At 36.5% G+C, this 17,798-nt stretch overlaps 1 protein-coding gene across 2 annotated transcripts in view; it reads right to left on the reverse strand.

Moving 5' to 3' along the window:
* Window positions 1-270: 270 nt before the first annotated feature.
* Window positions 271-17,798, reverse strand: part of PARN (poly(A)-specific ribonuclease) — a 49,888-nt gene continuing 32,360 nt past the window's right edge. For both annotated transcript variants that reach the window (XM_068147101.1, XM_068147102.1), the window contains exons 22-24: window positions 9,527-9,713; window positions 3,676-3,869; window positions 271-1,230 (exon numbers count right to left, since the gene is read on the reverse strand). In XM_068147101.1, the coding sequence (XP_068003202.1) occupies window positions 1,178-1,230; window positions 3,676-3,869; window positions 9,527-9,713 (434 nt within the window). In that variant the 3' untranslated portion in view covers window positions 271-1,177. The remainder of the gene's footprint in view (window positions 1,231-3,675; window positions 3,870-9,526; window positions 9,714-17,798) is intronic.

Consider the following 17,798-nt stretch of genomic DNA (forward strand, 5'->3'; position numbering starts at 1 on the left):
TTCTTAATAGCCCACTCTTCCACAGGAATAACTTTGAACTCACTGATTTGTAAAACTCTTCCCTCCTCCAAGGGAAACACATAACAATTTAAAACTTATGACAACATGCTTGCTTTTCTTGGTTATGCTTCACAAATATCTTGGAGCAGTCCATGGACCAAAAGGGTCTGCTAACCCCAGGCTAACACAGGAGATTGGTATACCATGAAGAACAAAAGAGGAATTCACCAAAAAAAGTTTAAAAATTATAAACTAATAAACAAAACCAAATCCAGTCCTAAGAAAATGTCTTTTAATTTTCATTTTATGGAAATACATCTTTTGTTTTCATTTCCATGATACAAAAAATGTTAGATATCAAACATTTTCTGAAATCTACCAATGCAGATCTTTTTTTAGACAAATAAAGGGCTGGTGTAGTTAGCAGATTTGTCACAGGTAACAAAAAACATTTTTACAAAACCCCCCACAATTTGGGGAAGAAGAAAGGAAGAAACAGATTGAGACTTAGGAGGCAAAACAGCAACAGATATTGGGGGGGGGGACACACACCAAACAAAAAACCAAACAAACCTACCTCCCACCACGAAAGTTTGAGAAAGTTGAAAGTTAAGGGTTTTTGGAAAGGCCAAGGTATGAGAAAAGTTGGTATTTAGATGAATACTGGCTGGGAGGGGAGGATAGAAAATGGAAAACTAAAGGAGATGTCCAGGTAAAGATATTGATAGAAAGCAGTATGTGAAACTGCAGTTCTACCTGTTCCAAAAAGGCTTACCTGAAAAAATAGCTAAAGATTAGGAGATTTGTGGTAAAACTGTCCTCAAGCACAGGAAATAGCCTAGCACAAAATATGTCAGAGTGCCAGTTCTTTTTGTACATTTCATAGCCAGCATGCCAGAGTAGGTGACCAAAATACATTTAGTCTTGCTTCTTACATCTAACAACATTTACAACAGCAAAGATTTCACATGATCAACAACAAGCCATATACTAGATAGATACACAGAAGTAAAATGGACAGTGATTGTTCAATAAACAGTTTAAAATAATTAAACTGATTTTTTTCAGAACACATACTGCATTGTTAACACCACTTAATTTAAATAAAGTATGGCTTCCAAGAGGTGCATTCTCACAACTGCCTTCAGTCAATTCCACTTGTTAAGGCAGTTGTTTCCTACCATGTTTCAGGGACTTCAAAAATTCCAGTGGAACTGGTTGTGAGGCCTCCTGAAAGACAGTCATAGAACAACATATTAATAACTTCAATACACAAACACTGAAAGGAATAAAACTTAAACCAAGCAGCTTTTTATTCTTTCAGAGCATACAAAGATGTATTTTCTCCACTAGAGTGAGGCTCTAGATACACTACTGGCAAGCCAATGTTTACAAAAGACAACCAAGAGACTCTTTCAGTGAGCACTTTAAAAAACAGGAAAAAGAAACCGAAGAGGTTAATATCAAGCTTCTTAGCCAAATGGCAAATGTTATCTTTTGCAATTAGTATTTTTAATGCAAGTAATTTTGGTTTTGCAATAACTGGGATGATGAAGTCAATGCTATTTATTATTGTACTTGCAATTATTCTTGTTTAAGGCAGTTAAGACAGTGAAGAGTATTTCCAGCCCGAAGTGGAGACGATGAATCAAACTAACTCTGATAAGGTGTATTTCCATAATGCCAAATACAGAGCATGAATTTTATACTTGGAATTACAGCAGACAGTCTTGTCATTTTGCATATGCTTCCATGGCCCAATTGCCCTGTTGAACTACAAGAAGAAAGCCATTTCTAAGCACAGCTGTTGAATCACCCAAAAAAAATTTTATTCTACCAAGTTAGGAGGAAGGATATTTGATTTACAATACCAGTTTCTAGACCAAAGTGGCTAGAGCAGACACTCAGAGTTTAAAGTATTTTAGCTAAAAAATATGTAGGCATCAAAGTCTGGAAAAAGATCTCTTCCATCAACCCTAAGTGAAAAGCCTTTAACCACATAACGAACACTAAAAGCTATGGTTACAAACACCACACAGAACTCTGCATATATTAATGTATACATCAAAAATAGTTTTACAAGACAGAAAAAAAATTGTTTGGTTTATAATTTGTATAAAAAGCACTACTTTTTTTTTAAGTACTAAATTGTGAGTTCTAAAGAAGCTTTTTTAAAAAAAGGCAACTTATAGAATACATTGCAGAAGTTAAAAAAAAAAAAAAGGCAAAAAAAATCACAATTTGACACTTTTAAAACAAACCCCTGCTATTTTTTCTGTTTTTCAAAATCTGCAAGTCCCAAAAGTGAGATTCTTCAAGCTTCAACAACTAACAATCCTTGAAACGTGAATGAACTCCTCATGGCTCAGTGAGCCTTCCAGTTAAGCGAAAGCTTGCTCAAAGCACGCGGTAGATTGTAAGAACTGTTAAGGGCGACTATGATGCACCAATCCAAAATACTAGGAAAGGGTTTTAAACACACTCATTTTCCATTACTGTAGTGCCAAGTGTTATTGGAAAATAACCCCACAGCAAAGTCATTCATAAATGCAAAACACCCAGACGGCTAAAGGACCTGCTTAAGTTTAAGGGCCCAGTAGCATGGCACCTGTCTGGCAGCTTACTCCTTCATTCAGTCATCTCAAAGTCAACACATTCTCAGGAAACGTTCTAGGGAGGAAAGGGTTTCAGTAGAGTGCAGCCTACTTATTTATACTAGGGAATATAAATCAGCAGTCTGACTGGGTCACACTGCACTCTGCCTAAAAGAGCACTGTGGCAAGCAGTGTGCCAGCAGTGGTGAGGGGCAGGCAGATAGACTGTCAAAAGATTTGGCTTAATTGCAGAGACCAGTAATATTCTGACCACATCAAGAAATTCCATTGTTTTCTCAGTTTACAGAAATATCTCACAAATAACTATAAATAAGGGATGCTAAGCAGTATTATCAGGATAGTCTTCAAGTGCTAATTATAAAGACACATATATTAGCTTTCAGGGCAGCAGGTAGATTTTATTAAAATTGGACTCATTTGCAAGCAACAGAGACTGTCTAATAACACACATCTGGCACATCAAGCTAGGTGCATTCAAGCATGCTATGATTCCATTTAATCAATGGTAAGGGAAAACTTTCACATTAAATTAACCTTACATTTTGTGACGAAGTATTGGATTAACAGAAAATCTACTCTAGATTCCTGTTCCAGAATTCCTTCAGTTTTGCTTATGATATGCAAAACCATATTGGGAAACTTTCACTAGGAAGTCACATTAGAAAAAATAAAAGAAAAATATAAAGAACAGCTAACAAAATTCAAAACACTTTCCTTTAAGGAAAAATGTAATCAAGTAAGGAATCAACTACATCCTGCTTCCTTTGGTTGATCTCAGATGAGGTTTTGTTCTCGGTTGAGGTTGTTTTGTTGTTGGGAAGGAGGGTGGGTTTTTGGGTTTTGCAGCATAAAAACCCCCAACCCACCAAAAAAGTAACCAATGCCCCAATATTAAGCTTAAAGAACTTTTCTGCACTTCTATGAATGTAATGGAGTAAGTTCACTGTTACAAGTTACTTTGCAATAACTGAAGACATTCAAGAAACCAACTTGAATTCTGTTCATGCCTAAGGTAGCTTCAAACATAACAGAACACCATGTGCACAAACACTGTGCTTACCTGCTGGAAGTTGTTCCGTCTTGATCTTTTTGAACTTTTTGGCTCTCTTCTTACCATCTGGAAGGGACTCTGCAAACGAGTCTGTCTGGTTACATTCTGGATTTTGACCTTCTCTCTCTTCCATATCATCTGAACCAGATTCTTCCTGAATAGGACTCATGCTTCTCTTTCCCACTGTACTGGTACCTGTAAAACTGAAGTGTAGGAGAAAAACTATTATAGAAGTCACGAATAAGAATGTTACATAGGTACTAATTATTGTATATCTATTAGGTAGTAGGATAAAGTGTAGTAAGTGGTATACTGTGAACTTACAGTAAGTGGTGTACTGTGAACTTAATCATGAAGTTTTGTAAGTTGGCTATCTAATCCAGTCTTATGTCGATGGAGGTATTCACCCTTTGTGCTACAGATGTCTTAGGCTTAGCTGCTGTTCTGATGAAATCACTCAACTCAAATATAATTAAAGCTGTTCTCTACCCCTACCTAGTTTTAATTTATATTCTCTTAGCTATGATAATTCTTATAAAACATTCTCAATAGACACTAACTTATAAACAACTGTTAAGCCTCAAACACACATCTTGATTGTATGTAATATCAAAGGCTTCTACTATATGTTAATTTCACCCTCTCTCCTGGAATTATACATAACAGAAATGCTTTTAAAGCTGCATAAAGATAGAGAAAATCAACAAGCTCCAAAATATAATTAAATCAGGCCTCAAAGTGAAGTGTCCAATGGACTGATAAAATAAGAAGCAAAAAGCCTGCACACACATAGGCAGTATTTGCATGAAGCCTGACTAACACAGTATGAAGGTGAACCTAGAGCTTCATCTCATTCAGCCTGCAATGAAATAACACTGCAGAGATTTTTTTAATTTACTGGAATGCTACTGTTCTATTTCCTCAAAAGACAAATGACAAAAGTCAAATTGGCATAAGAAAGGATGCAGGAATTACAAAAAAATTGTTCCCATGACAAAATTCCATAGATATAACTATCAGGTACTTAAATGTCTACTTTAAGGGTTTTTTAGCACAACACATGTTTTTTAAAAGGCAGTCTTACACTTACAAGCCTTTAATTTTTCATCAAGAACTACACAGAATGGCTGTATGCATGCAGCTAAGTCATGTTCTATTCTTTACAGAACAAAGCTTTACAAGCTATTTTATTTTTTCTTTCTAACCAATAATAGCAGGGAATTAAGGTATTTCAGTAAGGCTTCAGATAATGGACTGTTAAATTTGGCTGTACGGGTTTGGATTTGAAATGGAATTTTTTCGGCTGAACATTTTGCAACTTAAACCAGACTCTTTCTGGGATGTCCAAAGGCAATAAGCATGAAGCATTTGATCACACCTTATGTTCTTGCTTCCACTTGAGGAGCACAAACACCATTTCCTTTTATGAATAGTTGGCTTTTCCAAAAAACATTCACACACAGAAGATGTTCTTTCACCATTTCTTACAAATCATCATTTTGAGTCACACTGCAACTACCATCAATAAAAAGATGCAAGCCAAAAAGCTGGATGGAACTGTTTATCCTACATAAGGCACTGCCATATTGTAAAGAGGCAAAAAACTAGGTTTGGAAAGAAAAAAAAACTACAAGAGAACAAAAAGCATTCAGAAAATGAAACCCCACTATATATTTGTAAAGATTGTTTAGAAAAGTTTGCAAAATTTCTACATTTGGAAAAAATAGTCTGTAAATGCATAAGGAAGAAAAACTTTGGAGCTATAAATTATGACTCCCAGGACTTTTCAGGTGTATTCTGAGGACTTGACTCTTGGAAGGGAACTTGTAGTCACTGCAGGAAGAAGCTCCCTTTTTGAACTTAAGGCTCTTGGGAAGTTATTCTGATTAAAGAGAAACAAGTTCTCGACCTTTAGTGCTCATTTAGCTGTGTAACAAAGGACAAAAATTCCTGTCAGGCCTTATGGACCTATCTACAAGGTTCAGGGAAGGAGGAATGTGGAAATTATCAAAAGAAACCAGGAGCACAAAATCCAATATATATTTATAGCTTATAATCAAGAACTGGCAAAATCTTGTTTTCTCCCCAAATATTAGTTTTAGTCTACATTCTCTGTTTGCATGGATTCTAGATGACTATGGGTTTATATGTGTCTTATTCTTCTTTGACCTAAATTGACTACAGCAGTATTATTTATTCATTTAGTAATAGTAGCAAATCAGTATTGTTGCTTACACAAGTTAGAGCACTACTAAATCAAAGTTCAGTTTTCTAATTATACTAGCTATTGTGGAGTGTGTCTGTATTTCTGTCTCAGTTTCCTTCCTCTGTTGAGGAACAGCAAAACAAAGTGGAAGAACTGAACAAACCAATACCCATCAGTAACAGTACAGTTCAGATACACTACTTGTTTAGGGTCCCCAACTGTTTGGATACCTGACCCATTTAGATACAGATTAAACTGTCCATGAACTGTAATGTTATTTCAGCTACTGGAAAGCAGCATTCCAACTAGTAATATGACAGTTATTTTAGGGGGAGGGGGGAGGGGGGTGGGAATCAGCAAGTGGAGGGGGACAAAAGGTGGGAAAATAATGCTGCTGATGCAGTACTATATAATGTACAGGAGACTATGATCCACCTATCTGAACAGTGAACCGTTTTGGAGAATAGCAACCTATTAAGTGCTTGAAGTTTTATCAAATGCATCAGTTTCTCCTCTACTTCTCCATCTGACATTAATTATTAAACATATTTCCATTAAAATCAATTTTGATAGCTAACAGCAGTAATAAGTTATATGCAAGGGGTATATATTAATTCTGAGTGATTTTACCTTATGACTGCCATTAATACCATTATGCTATATTTTCTGAAGACTAGTTCTTTGATAATACAGAACTGTAGCTTAAGACAGGAATTAAATAACCTTTGTTATGTCTCAATCTGTCAATTTAAGACAAAATTTCTGACAAGAAATACCCAACAACTTCACTACTGAATGAAAACACAGCCAGGATATACTGTCATCACAGAGAGGAACAGCTCTTCTGCAGCTGTGCTCCCTGGCAGAAACTGATGCAGCAAGCTTATTAAATAATAAATAAATAAAGGATGTAGTAACACGAAGCTATTATAAGAGATCAGCTGCTGGATACACAGTATTGAGTGTTCAACTATATATGATTCAAATTAATTGGGACAAATAAACACAAATATACATGCACACAGCTATGTTTGTCCTGGTTATGTAAGTATTTTACATAGAAGTAGTTATAGATAATACACATAAATATTTTTGAGATATCTTTGTCTCAAAACAAAAATATTTATCTTGAATGAACTGAAAGACCAAAAAGTTTGCAGTTCCATGTTATGTCTGACCAGATTACACTTCAGAGAAAACATTAACAGAAAATTACTTGACAAGAGAACACAATCTGAAGAGTAACAAAGAAAAATAACACCAAGAAAAAACATGTACAAAGACTTGGATGAAAGGGAATTTGGGACAGGATCATATAATTTTACTAATGGAATAACAAGAGAACAAAAATTAATGTAACATCAGTTACAAATGAAGGTCTATCAACAAAATAAAGGCTGCTATCCAAGTCTATTTCAAATGTTGATTATCTGAAAACAAAGCTGCTTCTTGTGGAATCCTACAACAGTAAAAAAAAAGTACTAAAAACATTCAAAGAAATTAATTACTTGGGCACATTACTCACTGCAGGGTATTGTAATTTTACTGAATTCACTGAGAATTTTATTCAGCAATTTTCCAAATTTAACACTTGGACTTTGCAAGACAGTAACAAATCAGCTTTCTGCATTTACTGTTTTCCAAAGTACATGTTAAAAAAGTTGTCTATGCTTCAAACCATACATTGCCACACTGACACCTGTTTAGAATTTGTGAGACACCCAAAAATCCCCATTAACCAAGACGAGATTCTTCCTCTAGTGAAAATAGAACAAGGTCTTAGTATTTCTTTGCTGTAGACTCAGTTCTGGAGCCCCTATTACAAGAGGGATATGGAGGTGCTGGAACATGTCCAGAGAAGGACCACAAGGATGATCAAAGGGCTGAAGCACCTCTCCTATGAGGACAGACTGAAGGAGTTGGGGCTGTTCAGTCTGCAGAAGAGAAGGCTCCCAGGTGACCTAACTGTGGCCTTCCAGTATCTGAAGGGGGCCTACAGGAAGGCTGGGGAAGGACTTCTCAGGATCTCAGGTAGTGATAGGACTAGGGGGAATGGAATGAAGCTGGAGGTGGGGAGATTCAGGCTGGATGTGAGGAGGAGGTTCTTCACCATGAGAGCAGTGAAACCACGGCATGGGTTGCCTGGAGAGGTGGTCAAGGCCCCGTCCCTGGAGGTGTTTAAGAGCAGGCTGGACGAGGCTCTGGCTAGCCTGATTTAGTGTGGGGTGTTCCTGCCCATGGCAGGGGGGTTGGAACTAGATGATCCTTGTGGTCCCCTCCAACCCTGACTGATATTATGATACTATGACTCCAGATGCAATAAGTATTTTCAGACCATTTAATACAGACTTAACTACAGACCTAAACTGTAGCCACGTGTAAGCTAGTGGGAGAACAATCTTTACAGCTACTCATCTCTCCACTGTATGCACTCCCATGTTTTCCTAACTACAATAATTCAATTAAACTAAATTCATTTCATACAGATTTTTATCACCAGGTTCCTCCATATGGTTTTAGGGACCAAACATATCTCTACCACATTTAGAATTGCCACCATGACAAAAGCCATGAACATTTGACAGCCAGCCAAAATATACACCTGCATTTAATTTCACAAAGTAGGCAAATCATAAGCTTATGTAAGTGAGAAGAACAGAACAAGTTTAGTACATTTGTTACACGACAGATAACATTCACAGGAAGATATAATGAGAGCTAGAGTTTATCATAGCATTCCCAAAAGAGAAAAAGCAGAAAGACTTCAGTATTGGTTTTATGACAATCTCATCTGGTCTGTCAAACTAGGGAAAACACAAACACTCTGATCCAAAAGAACCCCAATTAAACAAACAAGGAAAGTGCCCAAAATATCACCTTACAGAAATACAGAAAATTCACTTCAGTACTCCACTGAAACTTGTTTTATACAGAACTGAGAGAATCCTGGGGTGGGGGAGGAGAATGGCAATAACTTGATAGATTAATTATACAACTCTACTGACTAAAAGACCCTTCTCATTCATAGCTACACAAATGACTAAGAAAGAAGCTTCCTATTACCATCATATCCAAACCCTGTCATTAATGTAAGAGGGTAAAAAGGTAACGAAAATATAGAACACAACACTGTACTAGAATCAAACCTAGCATCTCTTGACTTTATTCTCTCCTTAAATAATGAACTAAACACCTTTTCTAGTTTTAGCCATGCAAGTATCATCATTTGCCTTCCTGTTTCTGAAGCAGAAGGATGATTTCATCATGACTGCTCAAGATAGCAATTTAAACCCTTCTCTGTGGCAGTATTATAAACATGGAAAGCCATCCAAAACCCAACATGGCCTTTAAAAAGGGTCTAAGATGACAGCTACATTTTCAGATGACAGAAGCCATTCAGAGGTGTTACATGGAAAACAAAAAAACCTCAAGATCCTGAATTTTTTTAAAATCTGTCTAATCATGTTTCTCATTAAATTCCCTCTGCCCCTTTACCTATGATCTTGTGACAGCTGATGTACACTACTGGTTTATAGGCAAATACATACATGCAGATTAAAGTCACCTATTGGTTAAGAACTACCTGAAAATTTCTCAACTTCTATTAGAAACGCAGTATGCATAGAAGAGTTAGCAATGCAGGAAAAGTCTCACCTGTTAACACAGTAGTATAGACTCTGGGTGTAAGGTGTGCATTGAGTTTTTAACCGCTTCCTTTCCATCTCCTTCCAACTATCTTCTGTACATTTTCTCTTTGCCTGTTTTTCTTCATGTTTTCTCTCAACATATTCTGCGTATGTTTGGATCCTGTAACTTTCAGCATACCTGCTGGTGTTTACAGCTACGGGGAAGAAGAGTGATGTTACAACAAAACACTGTTAATGACAGCATGCCCTCTCCTGGAATAATTTATTTTGAAAAGCAGAAGGCAGTGAGCTTTTTGTTCTGTTCATGTAAATGACTTTTAGTTCCATCATGACTAATTAAAAGAAAAAAAACCACAACCAAAATGCTGTACTCTCCTAAATTCACATGGTATTACATATGCAAAACTCTTCTCAGAGTCAGACTTCATACAAAAAGGGTTAAATCTACTAAATGCTTTTAAATTAGAAACCATCAATTCTTCAGTCATAACCCTCTCCCAGATTGCTTGCTGGCAAGAAAAGATTTCCTGGATTTTTTCCCTTTTAGTCTCATTACTTAACCCAGCAGGTTTATTTTGCAAGTCTGCCAGGAAAAGACGACATTTGCAAAGCCTTTGCCAAAACTCTGTTTGATTGCTGTGAAACATAAGCTTATTTGAGCTGCATTTTTGGTTGCACAAGATATCCGTGGAAGCAACACTGAACTAATACCCAGCTGTTCCACCCTTGTATCTTTCTAATGTTTGGACTCCATTTAACTAAAAAAGACTGGGAGTTCAAGGTAGAAGGATTTCTGTCAATACAAAATTAGAATCACTTTAAAAGTAAAGAAAAAACTGTCACTGCCTTCACTCAGCAACAATTTCCCAAAATTCCTTCAAGTCCCAGCATCTTCACAGCTCTCAACCTTTAGTCTGCAAGCCAAGCTCTGGACTGAAGCCATCACTATAACAGATGAATCAGCATATTAAACTCACTGTCAGCTGGTGTCCTCTGCTGTTTTCAGCCTAACTCACTGAAAGTATTTTAAATCAACCAGTGAACCAGTTTAAATATAAAACAAAACAAACTCCCAACAGACTCTTTTCCATGTATCTGGGCTGGAAATTTTAAAATGCTCTAACTACAAAGAAGACAAAAACCCAGTTTTATTACATACTCCCAAACTTTTGGTGGAAATTTCAGATGCACCTCCAGCTTTCTGATTCCAGCTGAAGTGTTCTCTCTTGACTAGAGGTATTCTGTGCTGCCTCTAGCTCAAGCATTAGAATTAGCAAGCAAATCACAATTCAGAAAAGGTGAGGAAGGTAAGTGGATCTGGGGTTTTAACTCTTTCAAAATAGATCACCTATTCTGCATATTGGCTATGCTGCTATGAAATTAATTACCTCCAATACCAGTCGTGGCATATAGATGATGATGAAAAGTCCTTCTAACATACACAAAACCAGGCAAGAGAGCTGTGTATTTCATTGTAATCCCAAGAACAGATACCAGCAATTATGATGAATGGCCTCATGAGACTGTTGCATTAACCAGAGAGATGTTATGCATACCTCCTTTCACACCCCTTATTTGTTTTGAACTGTGAAGCTACAGGATCTGATTTTAAGAATTAGGAGCATATTTATTGCCCATGGAGTTCTGGTGCAAGCACCATGAATGAATTAATAACGCACACTGGAGTTACTGCATGCCAGCCGACATTCCTCAGGGTAAAATTTGTTTAGTTAAACTCAAGCATGTTTTTACATGCTAAAATCAAGCACGTAGTTACCATGGCTCATCTGATAAATAGTGATTTGTTAAACACAATAGCCATTTCACATTATTTGTTTTGCTATAAACTAAGAGGCAGTGTTATGGCTCTTCCATTTCATTCCCAGACAAATCTGGCTCGTATTTAAGGGAGGGGAGGAATTTTAAAAATCATCTTTATGCAGCCTTACACAGATGTATTTTTAAATTAAGAGTCAATACTTTTGAACAAAGGCAACTCTGCTTTCTTGAAATAAGGCCTGTTATTTTATAGCAACCTGTTAGAATTAGCCACACAAATATATGCATATATGTATGTATATTTAATGTAAGTTCTACGATGAATATATTGCTTCATCCACTGAACAACTGAAATGAAGGCACATTGATGGAGTAGTCTAAGGGGCCACAGACATTAATCAGCCTTGCATGGTCTGGAACCAAAGAGCAGCTCCTTGCAAAAGTTTAAAATACATTTTCTCTGATGCCTTTTTGACGCACGCTGTCCGTATTGCCACACAAAGTAAAAAGTGACATCATCCTGCATTGCCAATGCAAGAAATGCACTGCTAGAATGCTTTGTGAATTCTAACAAACTAAAGGGAGCTTGGGGTTGTTTACTTATTGAAATTGTAAGATAGACATCATTCTGTGAGAAACCTGACCTAGTAACCAAGACCACAGGGCTGCACTTTGTTGCTCTAGTTGCAGCCATAAGCTAACTTTCTGTCTCACAGTACAATAGCAGTAATTGTACATTATTTTAAGCATTTCTAGAGGATGTCATCTTCCCTAATTGCCAGGCAAGCTACTAAACAGGCTGACTGTCGTTGAGCGATCCAAGAGGAATGTGTGCAAAGATATTCTTTCAAGTCCTTCCTCTTACGCAGAGGAAAATCCTGACAGATGGCCACTGACAATATTAAGCCTCTCCATAGACAGATATGTAAGTGACCAGTGTAGGTAAAAACCCCACAACTTCAATAAAATTAATATACAGAACTAAACAGATTAAGGGCGCAATACTAAGCACTCATGTTTAGGAAATAATGAACTAAAAAGTGCACAGTGAAGCCTTAAAATTATCTCTGTATAGATGTTGTGGTAATTTCATCATGTTCTACTTAGAACACAGGGACTCTGCCTTGGTCAGATGGAGAGTATTTGAGTAATGCACAGCTAATTCAGTATTTTGTTTTATTCTCCTTCCTTGTTCTATGGTTCCACAGCCTTACTTATTGACTTCCAGGGTTATTAATGCTGCATTATAGAAAACAGAAGTTTGCATGTATACTTTTTTCATCACAGCATTGTCCAGTATGTCAAAGTTTCATGAGCTGAAACATCAGTGCTATATTATTGTATAGATAGAAAACAGAAGTAGAGACTCAACCCCCAAATTAAACAGTTTCTATTAAATTAACCTAAGTGGAATTAAACTGTCCACTACAGAAAGCATTCCATCAGAGCTTCCAATACAGCAGATGTATGAACATATTCCCAGAGAAGCCATAAATCTAAAAGAAACAGCACATGTCTTTATCAATGCATAATTCACCTGTATTACATTAAGTATTACTGCAATTGGTATTGCAGTACTCATGTTCTTTTGGTTTAGCCTATAAAGTTTTCAGGCCTTTAGGAACATCTAGACAATTTCTGCTGCAAGACACTACTGTTAAACACACAACTAATTAGTCAGACCAGGAATTTAAATGCAATTCTCCAGCCTCTCTCCCAAGATTGATAAAAATCACTGATAGTTGCTAGCGTTGACTCAATACAAAAAGCATTGAGCACACTCTGTTGGTTTGTCTCAGAGATGTACAAACTTGACAGAACTCTCACTAATTAGCCAACATTTCTGCCGATTTCTGCTCTTATCTCTAATTTTAGTTCAGTCTTTTCGGGGTGTGTCTTTATCTCACATGAGTCTTGCAATATATCATAACCCTAAATATTCTTCAGTATTAAACTGTTTGTTATTTTCTCTGGCAAGGCAGGATTCCTACCTCCTTTTATAACTAGCATTACGCACAAATTTTCTCCAACTTAACCAAGCTACATTCTGCTTCCTATTTTGGGTTCTTTATCCCATTTTTCTGTCAGACAGGGTAATACTTGTTAAATCAGTTTGTTTTCATACCTGGTTCAGTCACAGCCTTGCTGCTCCACCTGAAAATGTAAAATAATTAGTACCCAACTTTGTCCTGTTTGCTACTTCCCTGGCCACTCTTTGTCCAAAACAAAGAGCTTGCTATGTGGCTCATCTATGTAGTACTACATGAAACCCTGGTAACACAAAACCTTGGGTGACCTCCAAAAGGACCAACATGGCCCATCCAAACAAACAAAAAACACAATTAAAAGAAATTCCATTACCATTAACTTTGTTCTCAAAATAGTCTGGTTTGAAAGTCAAAATAAAGAACAGTGTAAAGGACAAGAACAGCACTGGAACACCTTTCCCTCCCCCACTAGACTAAATGGAGAGTTCTTAAAACTCCAAGCATTCTTCTGAATCAGGCAAAGAGCAAGCTATACTGACTTCCACCAATAAACAACTGTATTTAGTTTTCTTTCTTGATGTTTCATCACTTGGAGTAAATCCATGTAGTACCTCAGAGTTATTTGCGAATGGCACTCAATCAAATACAGAAATATTGCACAGGTTCAATCTCACCATCTTTGTGCTCTCTTCTCTCCCAGTACATACAAAAAAATGATGCTCTAAACTGCCTGATTTTTCAAAATGAACTAGTGATTTTTCAAAAATTCACAGACATGTAAAATAATCCAGAAGAGTACAAACCAAGCACATTCTTTTAGCAGGAAAGACGGATCCTGGGACTAACTGCCCTACGTAGCATGTTACTCTTGGACCTTTACAAAAGGCAAACTTCACTGTTCCACTAAATCCTGGGTTTGAGTTTTGTTTACAGTTTGGGGAAAATTTGTGTTTTGGTTTGTATTTTATTATTTTCTTCTGGAATGCTCACAGTAACTCATCACCAAACAGCTGAACAGCACAGTGGACTTCTAGTAGAGTAAATCCATCTAAAACTGTTACTGTCAAAACTGATCAATGGATTTATTTACCAGGCTAAGACACCTACATATGACAAACAGCACCCTTTAAAGCCTTGGCCATCAAGACATACCAGCAAGGCAGCTGTTTTATTTTGCTGGATGTATTCAGCTTTGCTAGAACTTTTACTGAGATGAAACCTTATCCTGAAAATAGTTTTCTCTACTGTCCACAGAAAATATCATACACAGGTCTAGTTCCAGTAGAGTCAAATAAATCTCAATTGTGACTGAAGGGAATCACAACTAAGTGCCAGTTCAACTACAGAAGGCGTGACTGACTGCTTTCCGTTCTCCATAATAGCTGTGCTGCCACTCTGAAACCTTTTGCATGTGACAAGGTAACTAGGAGCAGGCTTGCTTAGCATTGCTGAATGAAGTGACACTTCATCAGTGTGCTTCTCAAGATCCTTGTCCTCAAAGAAGATTAAAGAGAAGAAATCACTGCAAACTGTTCATTTTTAAAAACATTTTAAAATCTGACAGTTAAATAAAACAAAGTAGCAAAATCTCATGAAAGATCTAGGATCACTCTGCACTGAATCACACCAAAAAACATCTTGGTTTGCTCTGAGGTTAGAAGATAATTAAAATTCACTTACAATTTCTCTTACTGGTAAAACTATTTAACTGTGTGGAAGTTGGAACCTAATTGTTTGAAACCTATAATACCGTGCTATTTTGGACCTCAGAATCACTTTAAAAAATTTCAAAGCCCTGAAGAAGTTAAGTATTTACTGAGGCCAACATAACCCCAGAAATCTCGCTATAGTTGGCCGTCCAGAGATCAGCAGCCTCAATGCAACTATTAGGAAGTCTCAACTCCCTTAATACCAGTTGCAGCATTCAATCATAAAATGTGTGCTTCAACCTGCCTATTTTCAACATGCCTATTTCCTCCCTTTTCCATCTCCTCAGTTGTCCAAACCTAAAACAGGCTGGAAGGTACGGTACTCAGAAAGTGTTAAGTCTCGACATTTTGTTAGAGAATTAAAGTTTTTATCAATTTCACCAACACAGACCACCTGTTCAAGCTAAGAAAATCTAGCTCTTCAAAATCACCTGTACTGCATTTACTAAAATAAAACAAACAATTCTTGATTATTCCTTTTCACATGTTTGGAAATTCAGATTTCGAAAAAACTTTTGTTTAGGGAAGAAAACCACACCCAAAACAAATAATCTGAGCTAAAATACTATGTTAATCTTTGGTGCCCATTAAGAAAATCTTAACTTTGTAAAGACCTCAGTAATCAAAACAAAAACTGTGAAATGTATCAAGTCTAAAAAACAAACAAAAGTAGTCAAAAGACTTCCAACAATGTATTAAGAGAAAAACTACTATATTCAAACCTACAGAGTAAAGGGCGTTGCTTTAATGATGACAAAAAGGAAGGCTACAGGTGCCTGAAGGCAAATCTGTAATCAATCCTCTTAATTCTGCATCAGTAATGCTGAAAATTGTGCAATAGCTATCTCTATTATGATTGATACTACAGGTTCCACTGTAAAACCGTGACAATGTATCAACCAGCAATTCACTCTCTTGTTATAGTCAGGAGTCCTGAACAACACAAGCAGAAACTCACCAAATCTCATTCCCTGCTAGTACAGAAATGGGGAATTTTAATTTCCAGGAGCACTAGTAAAATGTTCAGATCTGTTAATTTACAAGTTTAAACAGTGTAATGGCTAAGATTTGACACTGCAGGATGACCCAAACTTCCTTGATCTACATTTAGGAAGTTTCTTACCCACAGTATGCATCTGACATGCATTTCACATTATATTATTGTTGAGAACACAGCCATGTGAAACAATTTTCCAATTAATCTGGGTAATGCAGTAGGTTCTACCTGCCATTTCCTCAAATTCAGAGAGAAAAGTCTAACATGCTCACAATCTCAAAATACACATGTGTATATTTTTAAGTTGTGGTGGTAAGCATTCATGCTACGTACAAGGTTCTATACTAATAACAGTAATAAACCATAAAGTCCAACCCTGAGAAACTCGTAAGTTCAGAAAAGTTAAAGACTTAAACAACAATCATTGGCTATCACAACTTCAGCTGCTGCACCTGCTTTAGTCCATTGCTCCCCTGCTGTCTAAACACATTGGTCTACTCAATGCCTAGAGGAAGAAGATATCATGCACACAGTAAATTCTGCATGAGCTCATTTATCAGGGCACTAACACATGGAACAACTTAACATTATTTCAATGCTTGCCATGTATGACAAGCAGTTGCTTTTCACATGTACTTAAAATTTCAGATTAAGTCCATTTATTGCATTTTAAAACAGCCAGAAAAACACATTCTCAAGAGGAGTCTTAAAATTACTCTTAGTTGAACCAGTGTTTTCAAATATTGTAGAAGTTGCTGATAATCAGAACACAGACACTACTCAACTGCACTTAAGCTTGAGGTAAAAAGAATTAAGAGCAAGTGATAGCTGCTAGGGGAAAAGAAACCAGGTACATTTTTTTATGAACTTGTTTATTATTTCCATTAACAGATGTCAAATGCCTCAGAACAGAAACCGAATTTTACTTTCAAGCAATTTAAAAATCTAATGTATTTAATGACTTTCTCTGTGGTTTAAAAATTAACACACCTTCAAGAAAGAGCATTTTTTTAAAGAGTACATTTTAGATGGCCTATAAAGACTCCAAAAGTGCAAATACATCTAAAGAAATCTCTTTTATTTAAGAGTGCATTTAGGATTATTTTTTTTTTCAGACTAGTGACCTAAATATTCACTGAAAGCTGTCTGGCAACAAAATTCAAGAAAATCCTGAAGAACAAGAGCCTATCATTGATAGAAGGCATTAACTGATCAATCTCCACCTAGCTAGCTGCCCAAAATGGCTGAGACACTGAAAAGGCACTGAAATACTTCAGGCTACACAGATTTATGAATTAAAATCAAATACTGGGTTTACTTCAAGCTTATTACAAGCTGAAGTCTGTCCCATCTTCCCCACCATTTTCAGACTATTTGTATAAAGTCTAGACCCCTGTAAGTTAAGAAGCACTGAAATAGTATTTATTTCATACTAACTTTTCCAGATAAAAAGACAACCTTATAAATATACAAAGCTGAATACCATCCAAAATTAAGCTTATCTAGCAAGCTGAAAGTCCTAAGAGCCAGAAGCTGTATGTCAAAAGTTTGTTCTGACATCTCTTGCATTTAGCAACTCGAGAGCGACACTGCTTTATCTTTGCCATACACTTAAAAAGCACATGCTCCATGTCTGACAGAAATGCTGATGCCACATGAAGTACAATTTGACAACAGTAAGATCTGTCTTCCAGATGTTCAGCTAAGGGAATACCAAGCATTCAACAATTTTTTATTAATTACCTACCTTGAACAGCAAACCACAACAGGAAGAACAAACAAACAAAAACCCCCAACAAAAAATGA

This window comes from Melanerpes formicivorus, unplaced genomic scaffold (genome assembly GCF_026170545.1).
Source record: "Melanerpes formicivorus ecotype bairdi unplaced genomic scaffold, bMelFor1.0.p_v2 SCAF_14, whole genome shotgun sequence".
NCBI lineage: Eukaryota > Metazoa > Chordata > Aves > Piciformes > Picidae > Melanerpes > Melanerpes formicivorus.